Below are 25000 nucleotides of genomic sequence, written 5' to 3'. Positions count from 1 at the left end.
AATAATTCTAACTAATCATGTACTTTGTGAATACTAGAAGAAAGGCTGATATATTTGCTTCTCAAGGAAAAGTTATTATTTAATGTAACATTTGCTCATATATTTAGATTATTAGGAAAAAAATTAGATTACTTTGCTATTTGAGAAGCTGGGAGTGACTGTTTACATCTGGCTGTGATTCTTTTTTTCCTACATCTGACATTTAACACTATAGCATTAAGTCAAAAGCTTTTTCTTGTACACTGCTTCTTTGATTTGATAAAATGTTGTCTTAGAGTAAATGTATGCAATTTCAAAGCAAAAGCATCAAAACATTTTAGAAATACCTCTCACAAAGCACTTACCTTTGCTGAGGGACATTTCCATGGAAGTTTGGGCTTGGAAATTAAATCTCGCTCTTGCCTGTCCTTCAGTTGGTTTTCTTGTCAGGGTTTTCATGTGATCATAAGGCACAATCTGGAGAATTCAAATATTACTATATTATTGCATCCACAGAGAATTTTGGACTAAAATTGGTCTTATTAAATCAAAAAGCTACAAGATGATAGTTGACATCCATACTGTATAATGATTAAAATTCTCAAAACTCTATATCATGGATATCTTCCTTTTTTTTTTCTTTTTTTTTTGAAGAACAAGAACAAGAACAAGAACTGTACCTCTACATAGTTGCATGGGAAAATACCAACAGATCCACGCAACTCTCCTTCAAACCAATTCTTGTCTATTGACCGACGGATGAAGATAACATCACCCTTGTTAAATGTTAGCTCCCTGTGAAGAAGAAAAGTTACCATCATTAACCAATTAGAAAATTAGAATTAGAAAACAAGAGAGAAAGAGAGAAAGAAAGAAAGAGAGAAAGAGAGAGAGAGAGAGAGAGAGAGAGAGAGAGAGAGAGAGAGAGAGAGAGAGAGAGAGAGAGAGAGAGAGAGAGAGAGAGAGAGAGAGAGAGAGAGAGAGAGAATAAAACTCATTAAATTTACCTCTTGTTTTGTGCAGTGAAATTGTAGAGTGCCTTTGCAACCTGCTTTGGCTCTGGAGTTCTGTTGCCCCGCAAAGTCCCCAGGCTACTCTCATCGTCATAACGGTTCAAGGGAATGGGAGATTTCTGAAGGGGTCTGAAAACAAAAAGACGACAGGGTAAGAGAGACTTATCCCAAAATAGATTTTCTTCTTCTATTGTTTACAAAATGAGAGGTACTAAATATCAAATGTAGACATGAATTCATATACATGCAAGACAATATTGGCATTGACATAGATCCATGTGATAATTCTTTGCCTCTTTGTAATCATAAACATAAATCTTGACTCTGTTTCTATTACTATTCCTCTAATCAGCAGTATAAAGCTATTCATATGCTATATGAGATGGCATAACCTAAGCCACAACACTAATAAAGCAAATTCAGTTATATAGCTACAAAAAACATCTATGTAACTCAATTATAATACAAAGGAAAAACACACCATAAGTATCTGAAATCAAGTTATTGTTGCATTGTTCTAATAATGACATCTGTAATTGGTCAAGAATAAAGACCTTTCACTGACAATATGAGAACAAAAAAGAATTTAATAACATAACACATACCTTCATGCATTTTATCATGCAGACCAGGATACAAAGATCTAATAATGTTAAATCTACATTAGTCACTATGCAAAAAAGCTCTGGCACTGACAGTAAATCTGTCTCTCATTTTTTGCAGTTCTCCTGCAAACACAATTGTGTATGTACAACTGATAGGCGTTTTCCTGTACACTTTTGTTGTAACATGCCCACTGTGCGAATTTTTTTTTGAATTATGTACATTTACATTGCTAATTTGTCTGATCAATGTTTCCATCTACTGGAATATATATACACTAAACATATATCTCCTCTGAGATATAGATCGCCACTCCATTCTGATCGCTATGCACGGAAGTCATGAACTCGCTATCACATTTTTGTATCTCTTTGTCAATGTGGACCTCAATATCTTGTGGGGTGGCCTGGGGGTGGTTGTGTTTACTCCTCGCGAGGGAGAAGACGGAGGAGAAGAGGCGGGACACAACTTTGAGGGTGGACAGGTAACTTCGCCGTGCCTGAGGGGAGCTGCAAGACGATGCCCGATCAGACGGACTTAAGGTATTGGGAAAGGGAGAAAATTTTATACTATGGAGAGGGAAGAACCGTATTACAGGGTACTAGGGTACTATAAAAGCTTACTTTTAGGCTTACAGGGTGGGTAAAAGGTATAAGGAGATTATATTAATTTAGGCACAGCTGCATAAGAAAGACATTTAGGGGGAATAAAAGGCCATTGATTAAGTGCAAGCATTAAAAACTTGCTTGATATTGAAGCACAATCAAAGGTATTTGGAAATTGTTAGCAAAATCTGTCTTGAATACCAAAGAAAGCAATAAAAAGAATTCTAATTTGCTACTACAGACATGGAATACACAGAAACTACAAAAAGGAGATGTTAATTTGAATCAAACAAAAGGTTTAGTTTACTTCCAGCATAAAATTTATTTAAAATCTAAAATGTTCAACTAAATTAGTAATAGAAAACTATAAAATATATGACAATATCAAACAAAATATAATAAACATATATAGACTATGTGGCATGCACTAACATGCAGATGGCCTAAGCATTCTATAAACATGCTGTGCATTACATGATTACATTGTATTCAAAGCCATGCACAAAATTTATTATGCTTCAAGTTTCTGAGAACTTGGTATGATGTTATTCTACTTATTCCTTCAGCTTTGAATGTACCTGGGACTATATTTTGGATTATGGCATTTTTTCTGGCAATTGGATTCACAAAATTCCTTTCATCAACTGGGCAAAGTATAAAACCTTTTGTCAATGGTAATAAAATGAATATAATGCATCTGCTGGTGTGTATGCAAATCTAACTTAACATGAGGTAGGCAAACCCACTCACTAGGATCTTACAAGAAAAAATGAATGTACTACTTAAGGTATTCATGTGATGTAGCATGAATAATAAGATGCATACTATAAGTATACACAAGAGTGTATGTATATTCATGAATACAGAGAAAAGAATGTGATAGGAGTCATAAGTGCAACTAATTCTTGATAGTCATCAAGATAATCTTTCTAAAGACCGATATGTGTAAGACTACAATAACTGAGCTTGTTCTGGTCGCCACTAAAAGATTATGAAGTGAGACAGAACAGATATATAGAACGTGACTTTCCTCCAACATCGTTCAATTCACAGAGACATTTCTGAAAGCCTCAATATCTATACATAAACAGACAACATATATATGTGTGTGTGTGTGTGTGTGTGTCTGTGTGTGTGTGTGTGTGTGTGTGTGTGTGTGTGTGTGTGTGTGTGTGTGTGTGTGTGTGTGTGTGTGTGTGTGTGTGTGTGTGTGTGGGTGTGTGGGTGTGGGTGTGTGCGTGCGTGTGCGTGTGCGTGTGCGTGTGCGTGTGCGTGTGCGTGTGCGTGTGCGTGTGTGTGTGTGTGTGTGTGTGTGTGTGTGTGTGTGTGTGTGTGTGTGTGTGTGGGTGTGGATGTGGGTGTGTGCGTGGGTGTGCGTGTGCGTGTGCGTGTGCGTGTGCGTGTGCGTGTGCGTGTGTGTGTGTGTGTGTGTGTGTGTGTGTGTGTGTGTGTGTGTGTGTGTGTGTGTGTGTGTGTGTCTGTGTGTGCGTGTGCGTGTGCGTGTGCGTGTGTGTGTGCGTGTGTGTGCGCGCGCGTGTTTATGTACTGGTGTGTACCCGACATCGCGTGCGCGCGCGCACACTCTACCAGGTGAGCAAGAGAGCAGACTACTTGAGCGTTTATATACAAAGCAATCCCACTAAGTAAACAGCCATGCCGCCCGGGGTGCATCCCGCCTGGGGTCGGAGGCCGGCCGGCGAGCGCGCGGCCTCGCTCCCTGCCCCCTACTTACGTGAAGTTGTCGGTGTGTCTCCTGCGCTCGATGTCCTCCAGCTCGGCCAGGTACTTCTTGCGTCGCTCTTGCTCGTACACCTTCTTCATGTGTTCCTCCTGGCGACGGGCGAGCTCCTCCTCGGGAATCGCCTCCTTCTGCTCAATCCTCACGGGAGTGCGGTAGTGGATGTTCACCTCCCCGGACTCGTACTTGTAGGGGGATTCTGCAGAGGGGTTTCCGCGGTCAGAGGAAGCTCGGGGAAGCTCAGGTTTTGATTTTTTCTTTTAATAATGAAGCCATCCGGAGTTTTTTTTTTCTCAAATATATTGTGATATCAATCAGAATTATGACACTAATAAAAAGTATTTGTAGCACATGAGATAATTTTGAACATTTTCTACCGTGGATTTGAGAAGAAATACAGAAATGCAAATAATTTTTTTTTTTTTTTGATAATTGCAAATGACACGTATACTTACTATTCTTTCCTAAGGAGGACAGACATAGAACACAAAATACAGTCAAGTATCAGTAAAAAAAAAAGCAGTTAGTAGCCATCACCAGAAAGCGATAATGCCACGCCAGGCCTCTAACCTGGCATCAGCGGCATTGAAGCGGCATAGAAGTGAGCCATCCACCGAAGAAATAAAATGTTAGATATGCAAAGATCATCCAGGTGTGAAGAGATGCCTTCCCGGGAGAGGATGGAGAGAAAATGTAACCAAGAAGAGACTTAGGTTTTCCCCCTTTCTCCTCCGGTGCGAGAGAGCGCGTCACACACCCACTACGGTCTGCGAGCACGAGACCACTACCAACTCCCTCGGTGTTAACTCGCAACCAAACGTAAGAAAATCAGGCGTGTGAGGAGGAGGAGGAGGAGGAGGAGGAGGAGGAGGAGGAGGAGGAGGAGGAGGAGGAGAGAGAGAGATCAGGGGAGGGAGGGAGGGGGGTACAGGGAGGTGGAGGAGTTAAATTATTTGCTGATACAGAACACAGCTTCGCGTTCGGTAAGTTATATTGTGTCTCTTTCTTTAAATGTCAGAGACTGTTTAGTTAGTTAGGAGATTATTTGAAGTGATTAGTTTTGGGACCCAATTACCGAGTCTAATTATTTACATTCTTGCTCCCTGGACGCTAATGACAGTCGGCAACCCACACAGGGGCGCGAGCCAAGTACTTAATTTGAACCTGAGTGGCTTCATCCAAAGTAAACATTTAAACGTTCGGTTTTATTTTCGCACTACAATTGTAGAAAAAAAACAGACATAATAAAAACGTTAATAATGATAACTTTGATATACTTATTTTTGTTGGCTGGACTTTTTCTGTTAACGTAATTTTCACGAAAGCAGAGAAACGGTAAAGTTGACAGGGTATTAATAGCACTCGTGACGTCATGACCGGAAGCGTCTAAACATAGATAACCTGTAAGTGGGGGAACATTAAAAAGGGAAGATAATTTACGATCCCGTGAATTTTTTAAAAGGTGTGCCAAAATTACTAGAGATATCGCCCTGGGAAATATTTTGTTCGTCTACGACATTCTGGCGTTAATGAAAATGAATGTAATTATAACTGTTTTAATGAACACACACTCACACACACACACACACACACACACACACACACACACACACACACACACACACTATATATATATATATATATATATATATTATATATGCATGCATGTATGTATGTATGTATATATATATGTGTGCATATGTACGCATGTATGTATATGTATAATAAAATTACAATGCCCCGTTAGATTTCCTCAGAAAGAGCAACAGGACAAACAGACGGCCTCTGTCTTGCGCACACATTATGAAAAAAAAAAAAAATAAAAAAAAAATAAAACAGAGACAAAAACGAGTATAAAAACCGTGGAATGCAGACGCAGAGTGACGCGCGCGGGGGAAACAAGGGGGATTATGAGAACTATTTGACCGGCATTCTGGCTAGAGAATGTATGAGAGCCATTTAAATGTCTTCGGGATTTCAGGAACAAATAAACAGGGCGCGAGGAACAGAATGCTACGGATTTCAGGAGATTTTTCTAAACGAGCTTAGTGTGTTTGTACAAGTATGTACGCATCTATTTATATGAACATGTTTCTATGACTGTCTGCCTGTCTGTCTATTTATCTAAGTATACATAGGTGTTTGTGTACGTGCGCGCGCATACTGAAATGGTATTAGTAAACGAAACTCTGAATATTGATAATACGAAAGCACCGACAGGGCCTTCCAGGGAGACAAATGTCGCTCGGAAAGTGTTAACTTGGATCACGTGAATAACTGATGACGCCTCTGATTGATCGCGGAGGCGGTCGTCCGCGGACACAAAACATTTTTTCTTCCTCGAGTTTGACAAAAAAAAATCGCCATTTCTTGACGTGCTTCAATCAGCGGCCGCTATGAGTTTTCCACAAGATCGGGGAGAGAAAAAATATGTAAATACATCTTTGTTAGTAAGAAGCGAATCCTTTTTGTTTTTTGTACAGTTGTTGACGGCAGGACCGAGCCGCGAGTCAGTTAAGTGATGGTCACCGGGTTTCCAGCGTGACCGTTGATGCAGACTGAGTAGTCGTGTTTATTTACAGATAGAGTATTTACATGGGCTGTCTCGGTCAGGTGCAAGGGGCAGGGCTGCAGGGCGGACAATGCATTTCCTCGTGTTATTATCAGACATTATCATTATTATTATTATCATTATTATTTTTGTTATTATTATTATAATAATTATTGTTGTTATTATTATTATAATAATTATTGTTGTTGTTATTATTGTTATTACTATTATCATCATTATCATTATCATTACAATAACTATTATTCTTATTAGCGTTATTTTCGCATAACTGTCACAATGCACTGCTTTCTATGCAACGGCACGAGCACGCCCCATTGTGCCGCGCCCCTTGCGGCCCGCCTCGACGAGCGTGGTGCGGGGCCGTCAGAGCGCCGCGAGATCCGCAGGGCTTGTTTACCTGGACGTCTAGGCGGCTGTTGATGAGCCCCCGCCAGGTAGGGGAAGGGCAGCGGGCCGATCAGCGGTTCTGTGGCAAGACCACCACAGGGTCAGGACGGGTCATGAGCGGAGGAAAATCGGAGAAACGGAGGCCAAGATAGCGAGAGGAGACAGGGTAACAGAGAGGCAGGAGGAATGAGGAAGAATGTGACTCGATATGCAACAAGAAGAGAGAGTGTTTTAAAGAAGGGACAAAGAGAGAAAGAAAAATGGGAGCCTATGATCCAGGCATTTTAAATAAAACAGAAAAAAGGCTGATGCAAGTAAATGAACGGTTTATGCAAAATAATCAAATCGTGAAACAAAGTTACGATCTCATTAAAAAGTTACAACCATTTTCAAATGAAAGTGAAAATAAAATTGCTCAGAAACTAACTAATAACGTAACCATAAGTGCTAAATTATGATCATAAGAGTTTGCTTATAACTACACTGAGTGCAGAGGTATATTCCTTAGATGTTAATGACTTAATATCGTCGGCATTGTGGTATTCCTCAAGTGCTGACCCTTGAAACTTTTTACTCCACTAGGGCCTTCAGAGTGTGGAATTACAAAAGCTGCAGCAACAAGGGGAGTACACTAAGGAGGGGCAGAGGAAAACAGAGAAAAAAAACGAAGGGCAATAATGCTAAATGAACTTTCTTGGAGGAGCTACAGAAACACGGACTCCGTGGAAGTCTGAAGAGAGCATGGCTACCTACAGACCGGTGAAAATGCAGGAATATCTACCTAAGTGATGTAAAGTGGAAATCGTAGAAGTATGAGACCCTTCACCTGTAGAAATCGACCTTGCTAGTGACAGGTCATGAAACAAATAAAACTCTAGCACCTTTCCATGAGACGACCTTGTTGTTGTAGTTCTGGTCTCGTCCTGGACTGTGGGAGTAAGGTTGGTATGGCTTCGTGATCTGGGAGTAGGTATTGGAGTAGGGATGAGGCTGTGAGGGGGAGAGGTGCTCGGCGCGGGGGGTGTGGTGGGCGTGGTGCACCTGGTGGTGCCGCCGCAGGGTGTAGCAATGGCTACTGCCTCGGGAGGGCGCGGGGGGATTGGTGTTGGTCATGGCACGGGTCACGCGGTGAGGCCGCTCCAGGGACTGGGTCCAGCTCCCGCGCGCGTGGGAGGCGCTCCCCGGGGACCCGTACGACTCGGGGGGGACGTAGCGCGATTTGGGCCGATGGGCGTCGGCGTTGTAGTCAGAGGAGGACGAGCGGGTGAACGTGGTGGAGGCCCCTGGGGGCGGGTGCAGCTGCGAGGGCGGATAGCACACGGGCTCGGTCACCTGGAGGGCTCGCTGCTTATGTGCAGCCCGAGCGTCTCGCGGAGACGGCGTCGGGGTGGACGTCAGGAGCGGCTGGATGTTGCTTCGCACCGCCATTCGCTGTGGTTTCTGTGGCCCCATGAGCGGTGGGGGCGGGCGTGGGGGGACCAAGGTTGATATGTTTGCCAGTTCATTTACCGAGGGCGCAGAGGTGTACATCTGGCCGATAATAGATACACCGGACCCTGTTTGCTGGCTCTCCAAGCGATCAACGGAGGCTTCCACATTCCCCGTGTGGACGCGCCGTAACACGGCTTTCTCGACGGAGTCACGGCGTGCCAGCCTCTCCACGGTCGCTGGCTCGCAGAATGCTGGCGAACGGGAAGCCAGGGACTGAAGGGTGTTTGTCAGCTTAGATTTGGGCAAGTATTCGTCGCGACTCGGCTGCCATCGCTCGGGGCTGCGCGATCGCCTGGGTGCTTCGTACTTGGCGCGCATGTACTGCACGTCCCCTGCCTCCTGGCCTCGTACCACAGTCTTCCCCGAGGGCGTGACACGAGACAGAGAACCGTTCATGTCCGGCAGTGAGCGCGCGCGGCGACGGGCATCCTCAGGACTCTCGAAGCGATCCTTTAGGCGGTTCACGTCGCCGGTCTTCACGTGGTAAAGGTACGAGCGAGAGTGAGAAGTGGGATCCACTTGCTCTCGCTTGTCTTTTGGCAGATCAGACAGACGCTGAATCGAGGAAGAGCTCACTGGATTGGCCTTGTCATAAATTCGCCACGATAATTCCCCCTTGTTTGCTAAATTGACAGATGAGACCGACCTCTCAGGCAGGTAGTTGGGTGAAAACAGTTTGTTCTGAGACTGTTGTTTCAGGCGTGATGGAAGAGTTGCGTAATGGGGAACCTCGTCAATATTGAGGCGGCTTCCGCGGGAGGAATGCCTCTCTGACGACCTGGAGTTACGTCGAGCTCGTTTTTCAAAGAACTTGACCTTTCCTGCAACATCCTTGTGGACGACAGTTCGGACGGACATTTCGGAATCACTCGAGTCAGCCTCACTCCCCTGCTCCGGGGGGAGACTGTTGCTGCGGCCGTGACCTCCGGGCTTCTGAACCACGAGGAGGAACTGGTCGCCAGAGTTCAGCGAGTTGGGTTCCGACGAGTCCGAAATGTCGAGGGAGTAACAGGTGCGGGGTGAAGAGCGAGACAGACTCTCTGGACTGACCGACGTTGGATGCTCCGGCACTTGCAGACTGTCCAGCATGGCAGGTGTCGATTCCAGTCTATGACCTGACTTTTGCTCCTTTACCTTCTCCTGAAATTCTATGGACAGCTGCTTTGAGAGCTGACGTCGCTGATCCTCGTACTGATGAACATTAGTGGAACTCTTCGCAGCCCTTGGAGGTGATGAATGCCTGGAGGGAGGCCTTCTGGTGGACTCTGGCGGCGGGCGCACATGCAGGGTCCGCAGCTTATCTGCCAGGACGCGCCCTGTCTCTGAGACGTCCACGCTGTATTTGGCAAGCTCACGTTGACTCTTGTTGGGTGGCCTCTCCATACTCATCTGCTTCCTCTCTCGCCAAGAACGGACATTCTGCATGGAGCCGTAGATTTCCGAGAGGTGGTCACGAAAGGCATTGACTTGCTCCAGGCTGAGGCTGGTCCAAAGGCCACGAGCTCTTATACCCGAATCTTCACGTGAAAGACTCAGACTAGAACCGCGCCTGCTACTGCGGCTTCGCTCGGGACTCTCGTACATCCGCGACACATCCCGAACCGAGGAGCCACGCCACAATCCTCGGTACGTGTCCTTGGAGTTCTCTAACTCCTGGCGTCGCTTCTGTGAGATCTCGGAACTGTTATCTGTGAGTGAATCAAATTTCTCACGAAGCTCTGGGACACTCACGTCACGGCCTCGAAGTCGACAGTCACCGGCCCATTTTTTCTCCGGAGTAACTTTATAAAGGAACTCTCGCTCCTTCTGAGCCACATTCAGTTCCTTCAGGAGTACATTATATTCAAGAGCCTTTCTTTCCTTTTCACGCATACTCTTCCATGTCTCGAAATCTATAATTTCATGGGCGCGATTATCTGCTGCAGAGAGCTCCACGGTACTCACCGAGCGTTCGAGGCGATGGACTCGCTCAAGCGATGTAAACAAGCGCCGTAGCTGTGAGATGCGAGCATTGCGGGGAGCGGCATTTCTTAACTCCAGGATGTACTGGCGATAGCGCTGGGGGTGAGAGTGTGGCGAGGGGGTCAGTACCTCCAGACTCCTACTCCGACGTGACTCTGAAAAGACTTCTGCTGGAATGTTCCTGAAGCTGCTGCTCACTTGCCGCACCAGCTGGAGGGACCGAAGCGGCGATGTGCTTCTTGATGGGCTACGAGACCTGCGACCCACAGCCTCACCCCGTGTTATGGCCTCCCACTTGTTCCTCTGTTCGCTGAAGGAGTGCGAATAGCGAGAGCGCCTTGGGGAAGGGGCTGAGTGAGGCCGCACTGGAGATTCTGACTTTTTCCTTGCTCGACGCTCCTCGGTCCTCCTGTCTGGCACAGGTGAGGGTGAAAGGTCGAGCATGCTGGAGTACCCTGTCTCATTACTTTGGGTTGTGTCAAAGCTTTCACTCTGTTTTAGCTTCTTGTCATCAGCAACTTCCAGAGACACATCTGAATAGGGTGACTCTCTGTGACGGCTGTCCTTCCGACCTACTGGCGATTTCCTGGAAGCTAGCTGTGGCTCTGGGGATAAGCAGCTGCTTCGTCTCCTCCTACAGGTGGCATCTGCACTGCTACTTCGGCTGTCAACCGCATTTTGCTGCGATGGTCTTCTGATTTTATTCATGCTACTCACTGTGTGTCGTGTGACACTATACATCCCGCTCTCTGTTGAGGTGTTGGACCATTTTCTCTGTGCATCAGCACTGAGCGACCCTGCTGTGGCCTTTGGTTACAAGTGGCTCCTGAACCTTGATCCTGTACGTCCCAGCTTTGTCTGGCGATACATCTTTCAGGGAGGTTCTGTGGTGCAGTTTTTCACGACCATCAGTCTGTCTAACGGGGGAACTAGCCTTGGGGGGCGAAGGCGTTCTTCGAGGTGGCGATTTCTCACGATCCTCGAGAGTAAAACGTGACTCTGAAACAGCACGACGCTCCTTCAGGAAGTTCTCCCGAACCTCGCTGGATTGCTTGGCTGACGAGGATGTTCGTCCCAGGGAATTGGTTCTGGCAGGAGAGGAGCCCAGCTTCTCCCTGGAGCGGGCGACCTTCTCGCGATGCCATGTGGAATACAGAGCTCGCGTCTCTCGCACTCGTTCGGCCGAGGTGGACCGCGGGGAAGGGATGGGAGGTCGGTCCTTGTAGGCCTTCATGAGGGATGGGTGCCACTTGGACGATATGCGGCGTGGAGGCGACGGGGCCAGAGACACTTTGGAGGGTGCCGACCTTTTCCGTTCCCCAAAGGTTGGCACTGGAGGCTTGGCCGGTGGTGACATGGCTCTTGGTGAGACACGGGCGTAGGCCAGGTCGGAGAGGGATGGGTGGTGCAGACCAAGGTCCAGGTCAGAGTACACCACGTAGTAGTCGTCTGTAACAGGAGCTGCATCAGTGACAGACCAGAGTTTGGCCTCGTTCTTGTGCGGAGAAGAGTTGGTGGATGCTGTCTTCTATGCTGTCGTGCTCCCTTGTCCCCAGCGCGGCCAGATGATCAATATCTGTCCAACTACTTGAGTGCTGCCATACTTGTGATTGCGAAGTACTGTACTTGCGGTGAGGCATCAACTGATAAGTGCTTTGAGACTGTGCTTCTGCAGGCATTCCTTCTGAGTGACCTTGCTTTTTGTACAGCTGTGAAAGAGATGTCCTCGTGCTCTTACAATATTACTGGTGCAAATTACGATGCTTCTGATACTTGTGCATACATACTGTATATACAAATGACCCGACAAGACGAAATCCTCCGTTGAGAGGGCAGATGCATGCTCCTGAATGTGGGATGATGAATAGGAGTGCGCTGAGCGTCTGGGGTGCACCGTGGAGAGGGAAAGGAAGTGTGCAGAATGGAGGGACTGTGAGAAGGATGGAGGATTACTGGTCAGGATGCGAAAAGGAAGTCACGGATGACGACGTGCAAACCTGCTACGGATTTCCAATTCAATAAGTTGGGGGAACGATGAAGGGTAGATCCAGTGCAAAGGGAGGGGCGTAAGGAGAGCAGGGACGAATGTGAATTAAATGAGAGAATGAATGTGAGAGATTTGTAATGTTATCAGATGCATGATGTATTCGATGTGAAACCATTGATATTAATCATGGGATACGTGGGTGCTGATGGTTCAGGATACAGCCAGCAGCAGCAAGACCAGTTACAAAACACAGCAAGGCTACAGCGGTGCTTACGATCTACTTGTGAATGATACAGCAAGAGCCTCAATGCTCCAGCAGTTCGTCTCAAATGTTGCTTACTTTTAGGAACCTTTGTGTTGTTATCAACGCAAAAGAAAACATGAATAATGTTACTTTCAGTGTAAAGACTGTTCTTAATAAAGGAATAAATGATGGAAAGCTGGAGAGAGCGGCATGCACCTATGTCTACAAAAATCATTAGACGATGTACCTTCGAATTCAAAGAGTAAAGTCCTTAAAGACAATGAGAAAGAAGAAGACGGAAATAAAACGAACGTATAAAATCCTTTTTCACTTGCACGGGCCAAGACAGAATGCTGTCCCATAACCAGTGTCCATGCGTGTGGCGCCTGGAGGGAACAGCCGCAGGGCACAGCACATCGAGGCCAGGCGCAACACGAGCAGGTAGCAGGAAGGCGCGACCTGTCATGCACACATGATACCCCGTGCCCCGCCACCCGGACTCCACTACCATGTGCTACCACTACCTCGCAAACACGGCGGCACCGTCAAGATGCTCGCCTAACAAAACATGGCTAGATATGAAATGCACACTGTGGTTCTTTGTTAGCCAAATGACGAATTACTTACACAAACATGTTTTGTTTTGGTCATGTTCAGAGTTCACAATTCATGATAAGAACATATTGGCACATACACAAATAGAGGAAATAAAATGACTGAATAAAATAACATTTAACTAAGAAGGCCTTCTCTACAAATCAAGTCGAAGACGGTCATAAGGTCGCCCTTGATCAAACCAACCTTTAAGATGAAAAGAATATTCACTCACTGTGACTACTTTGGAAAATTCTCTAAAGGTTTAATAAAAGAATAAACAAATCTTCGAGGATAACTTGCAGTTAGACCTCTTACATGTACGATATCACAGGTCAACTGTGTTACAACATTTAATAACGATGCAAAGGAACATAGGCTGTCACGAACTGTACCTTTCTGCTTCGGGGGAGCAGTCTTCTGCAGGCCGGTCAGGGGGATGTCGCCACCGCGCTGGATCTGCAAGCGAAGGTACATTTCCTGCGTCAGAAAGGGCAGTGCGCTTTTGCTGCACACGCACACGCACACGCACACGCACACACGCACGCACACACACACACACACACACACACACACACACACACACACACACACACACACACACACACACACACACACACACACACACACACACACACACACACACACACACACACACACACACACACACACACACATACACACACGCAGACACAAACACACACACACACATATATGTATATAATATATATATATAATACATAATATATATATATATATATATATATATATATATATGTATATGTATACATATACATACACAGACATTATAGTGTATATTATATATCTACCAGGTATATTCAATACTAGTTATGTAAGACACCAAAACATTTTCCGAAGAAAGGAAAAACTGTGAGACGAAGAAACAAAGAGGTGAGGGAAAGGCAGTGTCTTTACAAGTCACGGTGAATGGTGGGTGTTAGCTGGTGGACGAAGGGAAAGAGGTGGGAGACAGACCCTATACAGGAAAAAAGATGGAAAGAAAGGAGAAAATGAAAGAAACAGTCCGATAAATGAAAGACCTGAGAGAGAAGCCGTCCTTTTAGAAGCAAGCACATTTACAGAGCCCATTAATTAAGAGGTGCTTCACTCACGACCCTCTCCCGCTCCCCCTTCACTCTCTCTTCCCTGAGCTCACCTGACGGTACACCTGGCTGGTCTTCCTCGGGTCGGGGGGCTGACGGCGAGCGTCCTCTCGCTTACGGAACACCAACGTACTATCGCTCTCGTATCCAGACTCCTTCAGGGCACTGCGATGACACACGTTACAGGGCGGATCGCGTTAGTTTCAAGTCAAGAGAGTCGGCAACGGTTAGCATTGAGATATCGGACCTCTTACATGTGCAAATGCCGAGCGCTGTGAGAGGTACCAGTCTGTGCTCCCGGCAATAACTGTGGCAGTGAACGGGGGGCAGCTTTCATCGATGGACATTGTGCGAGAACTAAAGCCCGAATAAAAACAATGCTCAAGGAATGTGAAGCAGAATTGGATGATGGATGTCACTTCAACAGTTATTGGCGAGAGCGACTGATAGCAATCATCGGGTGACTAAGCAGATGAAACAGATGAATATAAAACGTTCTCAAACGGGAGTGAAGCAGTAATCAAAGGCAAGTCGATAACGTTTTGGCGAACATCAAAAAAACACTTATCCATATTGCTTTAAATCTATATATATATGTTGATAGGAAAAATAACAGATATGCAAATTCCAAAAAACTGCAGGCCAACTTTCTCCTGTTTATTCAATGCTCAGGGACGCAGTAAATCTCCCATGTCAACTGTCATCGCTAATGCTACTCTACGGTATTCTCTACGCACGCAATACTTACTGGGTCATTGACATCTTCTGCGACCCGAGCCTGTGGTTGACGGACACCGGCGGGGGCTCCTGAGACTTGGCCTGAAGGGGAATAAGGCTCATTTTAGCATCACACTGTCGCTGTGACGTCACGGAGGTCGTGATGTTAATGTGTGATGGTCAGTGGTGAGTAGGGAGTGTTGATCCAGTTAAGGGTGAATATATGGTGTTGACATCGTTAATGGTGAGTATACAGTGTTCATATAGTTAGTATCGTGCTTGCGTGTGTGTTGTGATGGCATGGGGCTCTCATCTGAGGTAATGAGAGTAAAATGGGTGGAAGTAATGCTAGCTTGGTAGTAATACTGTGTGTGGTTCTGAATACAGTGTTGAGTGCAGTATATATCAGTGTAAGAGTTTATTTTCCCGCTTTGATCGACGCTAACTCCGCATTATAAAGAAAAAAAAAAAATAATTACACGAACGGAATCGGATTCAAAATTCAGCAAATTCTTACACCAGTTACTTGCCAGTCATTCCGGTTGTTGACGTCGAATAATTCTAAATTGCTGAAATGATATAAAACCCACCCGTCTGAAGATCAAATGAGTAAAAGAAAAGAAAAAAGAAACATAACCAGAATAATAACCCTCATAAACACGGTGCGTGGTGAATCTTAAGAAAATTTTAGTTGCAAGATTATGTATACTGCATCAACCTAACACTTGGGTTAGTGAATAACAAATAAAATATAATGTAGTGTGTGTGTGTGTGTGTGTGTGTGTGTGTGTGTGTGTGTGTGTGTGTGAGTGAGTGAGTGAGTGAGTGAGTGAGTGAGTGAGTGAGTGAGTGTATGAGTGAGTGAGTGAGTGAGTGAGTGAGTGAGTGAGTGAGTGAGTGAGTGTATGAGTGAGTGAGTGAGTGAGTGAGTGAGTGAGTGTATGAGTGAGTGAGTGAGTGAGTGAGTGAGTGAGTGAGTGAGTGAGTGAGTGTATGAGTGAGTGAGTGAGTGAGTGAGTGTATGAGTGAGTGAGTGAGTGAGTGTATGAGTGAGTGAGTGAGTGAGTGAGTGAGTGAGTGAGTGAGTGAGTGAGTGAGTGAGTGAGTGAGTGAGTGAGTGTATGGGTAATTGAGTGAGTGAGTATGCGAGTGTGTGTATTGGTGGGTGCTTCAGCTGCCGAGGGCGTGCGTTCATGCATGCGTGGGCGTATTAGCAGTTTTAGTTGAAGCTATATATCTTTATATTATAAACATAATTAACAAATATATATATCAATTTGTATATTCATAAAGTCTTCTTTCAAAATTTGTAACTCTATAAATTCTGTGTATGCAAGACAATAAGAAGTATATCCTGAACATTAAATGTCTTGTTAGTAGAGCATATTAACTGCCAATTCACATTTCTAATATTTGTGATGTAACGATAGTTAAGGAAAATGCAAGAAATAGAAAATGTGTTTTCATTACAATTACTGAAATCAAGAGAAACACAAATAAATGAAGAAAATAAACAATTAATTCTAAAAAACGAAAATATCTGAGTCTTTTATCCGTGAAAGAAACTGCGAAAACACTCTTCTTTGGAAAAAAAAAAATATATATAATAGAGACAGTCGTAGAAGGAAAGAGAAATTTACATAAAACCGAATATAAACCAATGAAAGAAAAAGAAAGAAAGAAACAAAAAAGAAGGAAACACAAAACATGAAGAAAAAAAACTAAAAACAAACCAACCTCGAGTTTAATTTCAGCCTCCGGGTTCTGGATTTTGTACATGGAAAAGAAGAGAACAACGTGATGCGCATGAGACGAAGCACTACGGCTGCTACGACTAAAGGGGGCGCCGAACGACCTCCGCCACGACTCAACCTTCGCTTTTTTTCACAATTTATTTTCATTTTCGCTTTTTTATTAGGGTAGATATTTTTTTTTTTTATTGTTTTTTTTTTATATATATACTGGATCTTATGTGGATTAATAGTGTACTTTGAGTGAGAAAGATATACTGTCCTGTAGATGATGGCACTCACGAAGCTGCCATCTCTTTCAAGTCATTACGCGTTTTGTGTTTGTTATCTTGTTTGTTAGGAAAGGTAACAAAAACAACACGCGTAATGACTTGAAAGAGATGGCAGCTTCGTGAGTGCCATCAGGTAGTGCCATAAGAGGCCAAGGTTGAGCGTGCATGGAGTACGTGGCAGCTCGAGGCAACAGTGCCACAGTCTGCGCTATCCACAGCGGGCACGGAACCTTCAAAGCCACTACATATATACAATATAGGTCACATGTCTCTAAAAGTATGTCACATATAATAAAATTTGTTTGGGGAGAGCAAGCACAGCCAAGTTATCCTCATGCTACAATGGATGTCAAACACAGCTATGTGTGTGTGGATGGACTTGGAAAACAAAAAGCAGTCTACACATGTTCTATTGAAGGGGCTGGACTTCTGTGTAGCATCACTACAACAACAACAACATCAACGACAAGGCTACAACCTAGAGCTGGCATTCTAGAATCCACTACTAGTTTTGGGGCGCGGGATGTCTTTACGGTCCTTAGTGGTTGTAACTTGGCTGTGTCGCTATGTATCAATCAAACTGAATCATTTTATATAGCATTCTCATTATCTTAAGGGAACATCAATATTTTGAGAATATATAAATGCTGTTTCACGAAACGTGGATATGTCGAGCAATGTTCACGAATAGACTGTGCATAAACCTGTGTCCTTTTCTTCTTCTCTGTCTTTAAATCTTGTTGTGGTTCGAGTGTAGAACATTTGTCGTCGACTAATCCACCGTTCGTCCTTACTTCCAAACCAACGTCAATGCTAAAAGGCATTTCCTTTAAATAACTCACTTTTGGCTGTCGGATTCCCCGATTTTTGAAAAAAGAGAGGTAGAGAGTCAATCAACACTTCCTTTAGGCAGTGCAATTTGGGAGCGCATTATCATTAAGTTAATAAGTATAGAGGGTAGAGCCGGGGTAGGGGGGGTGTAAGTGAATAGAAAAAAGTTAACATTTTTAGGGGTATCATATTGAACTAAACATCAAGGTTTGGCTGAGATGAACTAGTCATGGCCGTGCTGCAGCGTGCTGAACACACGTACTTTTCAGGGTGAACATATAGAGGGCCTTGATGTTCACATCTGTACACCTGTCGATGCTGTGTGCAAAAGTGCTCGGATAGCAGAGGTGCATGCAAGACATGTAGGCTATTGGTGGTGGAGAGGAAAAAAAAAAAAAAAAAAAAAAAAAAGTGGAGGCACAAAATAGAAAAAATAGGGTGTCCAATATTTTGGTTTATTTTGATTTAAAGACTACGTTGTGTTCATTGCCGCTATAAATTTTGCTTAAATTCCTTCTACTGACAGCTGCATCGTCAAAAATTTACACACGGCCTAGTGAAATAGTCCTAACTCTTTTATAATTTCCATCTGTATCTCGTTATTTCTAATATTGCTATTCAACCGTTTCCTGTCTATCTTTCTTTTTCCTATCCCTGGTTTTACCTATTTCCTCCTGGTTCATTCACTTATCCACACTCTCTGTTCTTCCCTAATTAATCGAAAGGGCCCACCCTCAGTTATTCCTACTCTCGTCATTACTTATTATTTTCCAGTCTTATTTTACCTATTCCTTTTACCTATTCACCTATTCTCTCCTGATTCTTACACACCCACTCCCTACTCGTCTTGTTTCCTCTCTATTATCTTCCCTCTTTCTCCTTACTCAAGTTTATTCCCAAATTCCCTTTTCATTTATCTTCTGATCCTATCTTTCTTATCTATTTACTCTCCTCTTACTCCTATGTCATCTCCTGAATTTTAGCATTTTAGCCTATTCTCTTCATTATTCTATTCTCTGCCTCCTCTCGTTTACTCCGCTGGTTCGCCTATTCCCGTCCTCCTCCCCTAACCTCCCTCTTCTTTGCCTACTACCCTTCCTCCTTTTTTCCTCTCCCTACTCCTTTCTTTACTCCATCCTTAACTCCCCCCCCCCCCTATCACCGCAGAGCAGTCATCCTCGCCCTCCAGCCCTCGCCTACCTTCTTTTGCTCTTTCTCCGAGAGTGAGGAACGGCCTGGCACGTAGTCCTCGATGCGGCCGGGCTGGTGGACGTAGCGGTTGGTATTCCTGGAAGGAGAGAGAGAGACAAATTAGAATTGTATGCGTTTAATTTTTTGGTTTTGAGAAAAGAAAGTGAAAATCGTTGTCATTCAGAAAGTCTTGCTTGAGGGGGGGGGGGGAGTTCGTGCATATTGCATATCATTGCTAAGGAAGTACTGTTTAATTAAATTTTACTTATCATACCTGGAAATGGTAATTAAATGACACAAGGGAATCATTATCTTGATAAAACAAAGCACTTTATCAAGATAACAAATTACTATTTGAAAAAAAAAGACAAAGAAAAAAGACATAATAACTTCTCTGCATTTATCTACCAAAGAGAAAGTTTTCCCTTGTTTTCACTCCTCTATATTACCCAATTTCCACAGTTTCTTTCTAAACCCAAGCCTTTCCCGAACCCTTTCCCCTACATCCTCATCTCCCGCCCATCCATCGCTTTGCACCACAACGCCTCACGCCCACATCCCTCCCCACGCCCGCCCATCGACCTACGACGCAACGTGCAATTAAATAAAGTAGATGTGGCGCCGGGCGGCCATCTACCATTCGTCACGCTCGTGATATATGTCTGATGTACGCGTGAGCGTGTTAGAATACTCGTTTGTGGCCTTGCTGGGACGAGCAATCATTCAGATCATTTCTCATTTAACGAAATGAACAATCTCCAACCTGATGATCACTCCTAACCCAATCTGGCTTCAATGTGTGATTTCTCATTTACTGAACAGTTTCATTTATTTGTATCTAAGCGACCTGCATACCATTAGTCTCGTTTCTGATTTTTCGTAATTCTATCGCTTCCGTGTCAGAAAATATCCGACCTCACAGGCGTCCGGTTCTCTGCCCCGAACTGCTATCAACGCAACTTTTTTTCTTCTTCTCACATACGGGATAAATGACAATTTAAATGGCCCAAAACGGACGCCTCCGAGATTTATGGCCAAGGAAGGATTAATTTGCATAAAGCCTCGGCCACAGACATTACATTCTAGGCAATCGCTTCGGTCAGTTTTAATTTTTTAGGGACAGTGGGAGGGAAGGAAAGGGAGTTTTAAGTGTTCCCTTGCAACAAGTGGAACCGTTTAACACTTCCTGCTGGGACTGTCTACGTTAGATTGAGATCGTATAACCGAGAACCGGCCTTAACCACAAACCCCAAACATAGCACGCCCTGCCTCAGCCCACCTTAACCCACCGCCCACCATGATAATACGAGACAGTGACACGCCCAACAGCTGACATAGGCCTAGGCGGTGGCGCAGGTAAACACACGTCTGGAAGGTGACGAATCGGGGGTAATGACAGAGTGTATTCGATTCCTGTAGGCTGGCACTCACAGCCACACCCTCCTCGTCCCTCCCTCGATGCTCACGCGCTGAAAATCGCTGTTTCCCTAACTACCAGTCACAGGGTAATTGCATAGGAGAGTCTGCTAATCAGGGCAAATCTCTACAATAACGCAGGAATAGGAAAGTTACACCCTCCAAGGGATCGCTCTCCGTTTTCTCCATCTCTCCTACTTTTCGCCAAATCCCAAAACCCATTTTCCCCTTCTCGGTTCTCATACAATAGCCATTGAAGGACAACAACACACCCTACGACGACACAGCCACGCCTAACATGGTAGCAGCAGTTTCCCGAGCCGAGATATGCCCGCGCGATAAGGCGAACCAGGCAACGGTCCAGACACAACACAACAGCCGTGACACAAAAGGTTACATCTTCCTTCCAGCATTTATAACACCTCGACCCTGGGCTCCTCGACGCTGCCAATGACACTTATATGGCCCACTGAAGGGCACACATACTAACAACCGGGACCGTCTCGAGTGTTAGGACAGCATACAACTCACAACACATACATATTCATGGTCGAGAGGACGAGGCGTTGTAAATCATCAAATATAATCTCGCTTATAACCGTAGACGGTCACGTGGACTACTAACAAGGGTTTACAAGCCCCTTTACACCTTTCTAAGGTTATGCAAATCAAATTTATACTTTCAGAGAGAGTCCATGAAAGCTGTCTAGAATATTCATTTACTGAGTTGAAGGCACCTCTTGATTTATGAATTTCTGTAAAAAATATATACATAAAATTTCAAAGTGTGCTTATCCTTAAATTGATGCACTGAGATGAAGACATGAATAATAATAATAATAATAAAAATCAGAATTTCGAAAATGTTTTATCCTCCCCGAGTTCACAAGAGAAAATGGAAATGAAGACAAACAGTTTTACGATAGGGGTAACTACGATAGACTGATCGGCAAAATTAAAAAAAACTTACTGGGAAAATTCTGCGGCAATAATAAGAAAGCGGGGACGATGACGATGACAACCCATCATTTTTCCCTCTTTTCAATAGAGATGTCCAGCGATAAAATTTATCATCCTCAATAATGTCGCATTTCCGAGCCGTTCCACGAGATAAACCCGCTTTACGAGCCTAATTCCTTTTTTTTTCTGCGCTCGATCCCACCATTTCGTTTCCATGCGAATGTCCCCTACTTTGGCCGAATTATCCATATTTTTTCGCAATCGAATCGTCCACAACGCTGAGTTAATCGTATCCAGATTTAGGTTATCCCCTGGTTGCATGCCTACCCCCCCCCACTACCCCCTCATGGGCGTTATCATGTGGATGCGGAAAAAGGGAGGGGGTTGTCTGTCTGTCTGTCTGTCTCTTCTTGATTAAAATAAAATATTGAATAAAAAACCGTGCTCAGTTACGCACTTACTAACTTTTTCATCTCAACAACAACACGATTGTAAACAAAAGACTGTCTAAAAACCCCTCTCTTGTCCACTTACTTTTCGCCTCCTTTTCTTGACACAGTTCTCACGCTCTTGTACTTCTTCCTACGGCGCAATTTTTTCCCCCCTCGTCATCCTTGGGCCGAGGGTTTTGTGGCTGCTCTCACCACGGTCTCGCCCGTAGATCATGAACGCGATAAAACCGACAACAACAGCGAGGAAAAAAGAACCCGGAGTTCTCACCGGCCTGTAACGGGGCGACCATTCCCGAGTACTCCGCGGAAAATCGTAAGGTAATAATGAGGTGTGTAATAACCGCAAAATGACCCCTAATTTCCAGGGTGTGGGTGTGCGGGCGGATGGCAGGTACCCTCCGCGCCCTCGGCTAAGGGAGAGCATCGTGCAGGCGGATAACTGACGGGTGGTCGTGTTTTCGCGAGAGAATGTGCTGTCCTTCCTAAAGTATTTCAGAAATGCATTCATTCTTTTCATAACTATTAAGACTTGTAAATACCTCTTCTCCGGCTTCTTACTTTATCAAGAATATAATAAATATTTCCCACGCCCTCCTATGAACCCAAAATCCATAAAATACATTATTGGTCGTAATACCTTGGCGGATATTTCAATAACGAGTGAAAGTGAATGAACGAGATGGCGAGCCAAGGGAAAGGGAGAAGGATGGAGGGAGAAGAGAAAGAGTGAGAGTTAGTGGGGAGAGAGAGCGAGAGCGAGAGCGAGAGCGAGAGAGAGAGAGTGAGTGAGTGAGTGAGAGTGAGTGAGAGAGGAAAGAGGGAGAGGGAGAGATAGATAGAGATAGATAGATAGGGAGATAGAGAGATAGAGAGATAGATAGTCAGACAGACAGACAGACAGACAGAGAGAGAGAGAAACGAAAAAAGGTGCAAATAACGCAAAACAATTGTGAATTCCACCGTCTGAAAAGACATTAAGCTCCAGGCGATCCAGGTTACCCTACCCCTTACGAAAGAACAAAGCCCGTCCTCCGTACTGTCTCTCACATCCATCAGCCGTAAACAAACTCTGCACAAAAGGGTTACCGCAATTGTTTCGGGATATACCAAATACTACCACGATCGCCCAGCCAATTCCAAACAGAGATCCTAAGGCCTCCGTTCGAGTGATGTCAAAAATAAGCAATTACGCTCTCGGGACACCCTCATAAGGTATACATTATATCCTTAATTCGAACCATTTATCGTGGAAAAAGAGGTCAGCTGACGCCTTCCGGGGTGGATGGAAGGATACTACTCGGGAGGTGCGTTGAGGGGGAGGGAGGGGGGGTCTCCTCGCTCGTGACTATACGGAAGGCTTGAGGGTCCCTCACGCCGACGTCGCGGCCCCGAGCAGAGGACGAGAGTGCCTGCTGGGCCTACTCCTGGGTGGCAGGCGGGAAGGAATCGTAGCAGCTGGGATTACTCCTGGGTGGCGGGCGAGGTTGGGCCGCTGGGTTACTGGCGCTGATGGGGTTGCGTCCGTCGCTACACTGATTGAATGCCACTATCTCTGCGCATATATATATATATATATATATATATATATATATATATATATATACATATACACACATACAAATATATACATATATATACACATATATACATATATATATATATATATACAAATATATATATATATATATATATATATTTACATATATGTATATATGTATATATGTATATATGTATGTATGTGTGTGTGTGTGTGTGTGTGTGTGTGTGTGTGTGTGTGTATGTGTGCATGTGTGTGTGTATGACTGCGTATGTACACACACACACACATATATGTATGCATACACATACACATACGTATGATTGGGGAAGTGAGAGGATGTACATTGTTTTCTTCTGTTTGAAATAAGGGTCAAGTCCCTCTCCTCGCCTTCGTTCCAACTTCAGATAACACGACAGCGGAATGTTTAAAATGAGTGTCACTCACAGCGTGGGAAATGCTCTCCGTTCTATAAATATCCCACCTGTCGCACAGAGAAATCATGGAATTTTTAAATGCTCTCTCGAGTGGTTAACACCGTCATCCCCTGACAATAGCTCGTTCATTATCGCAAATTTATCAAATTCGAAACATGGTCATCGTCTTCGAACAATGTAAAACTATTCAAAATTCTAAGCTGCCGCCTCGTTAGGCCTAGCGGTGCTTTCATCTTCGTAAGATTCTAGCGCGGGCATCAAAGGCGGCCTCGATCGGGGCGGGGAGTGAGTCGGCGCTTATTGTCACAGCGCTGCGGTCACTCGGTGGTAATAACTTGTTTTCCTCCTCTCAGTAAGCCGGCGGGAGGGATAATCCGAGGTGGGTAATAAACATATAATATCTCGCCATTTTCTTTCCATTAAACAACAGTGGGCTGTATTAATCAATGTACTGAGTCCCAGCATGGCGGGACTGTTTGCACAAAAGCACGCCGGTGTTTCCCAGTGTTGATGATTTCTTTCATGTCGGCGCCATTGTGCGTTTGCGGGCGATTTGGGTGACGGTCCAGCAAAGGAGGGGGACTTTGCCTTAGATATATTTTTTTTTCTCTGAACTGGAGACCGACACTAAAATATCAAAGCAAATCCTGGGATATACCCAAGACCCTTACTTTTCGCCTTTCAAAATCTGTTGTACACGAGAAAACAAAAATAGAAGAAACGAAAACACAAACACAAAGGAAACACATTTGTATGCAGAACACACTACGGACTTAATTATTTATATCTACACATCCCTTTACAGCCTCTGTACATAGACATCAAAGACTGGAAATAGATATGTGAATAGATAGATAGAGAGACCGATAGACAGAGAGAGAAAGATAGAGAAACAAAAGAACATGAAAGGGAAAAGAAGAAAAAGAAGAAGAAGAAGAAGAAGATGAAGAAGAAGAAAAGAGAGAGAGAGAGAGAGAGAGAGAGAGAGAGAGAGAGAGAGAGAGAGAGAGAGAGAGAGAGAGAGAGAGAGAGAAGAAGAAAAGGTGAGAAAGTAGACAGAGAAAATTACAAATAAAGAGAAAGGCAAAGAAAAAAGTCTTTGGCAGCGGTAACCCCGTGAAGTCACACGGTCGCATG

At 44.5% G+C, this 25000-nt stretch overlaps 1 protein-coding gene across 1 annotated transcript in view; it reads right to left on the bottom strand.

Annotated features, from left to right (window-relative positions):
- Positions 1 to 25000, bottom strand: part of LOC125043163 — a 154715-nt gene that overhangs the window by 10443 nt on the left and 119272 nt on the right. The window contains 11 exon segments of the mRNA XM_047639152.1: positions 345 to 456; positions 660 to 774; positions 987 to 1121; positions 3933 to 4137; positions 7779 to 11142; positions 11144 to 11799; positions 13571 to 13634; positions 14353 to 14464; positions 15048 to 15118; positions 16754 to 16780; positions 19071 to 19158. Of these exon segments, the coding sequence (XP_047495108.1) occupies positions 345 to 456; positions 660 to 774; positions 987 to 1121; positions 3933 to 4137; positions 7779 to 11142; positions 11144 to 11799; positions 13571 to 13634; positions 14353 to 14464; positions 15048 to 15118; positions 16754 to 16780; positions 19071 to 19158 (4949 nt within the window).

This window comes from Penaeus chinensis, chromosome 33 (genome assembly GCF_019202785.1).
Source record: "Penaeus chinensis breed Huanghai No. 1 chromosome 33, ASM1920278v2, whole genome shotgun sequence".
Lineage (NCBI taxonomy): Eukaryota > Metazoa > Arthropoda > Malacostraca > Decapoda > Penaeidae > Penaeus > Penaeus chinensis.
This window is presented reverse-complemented; position numbering and strand designations above follow the sequence as displayed.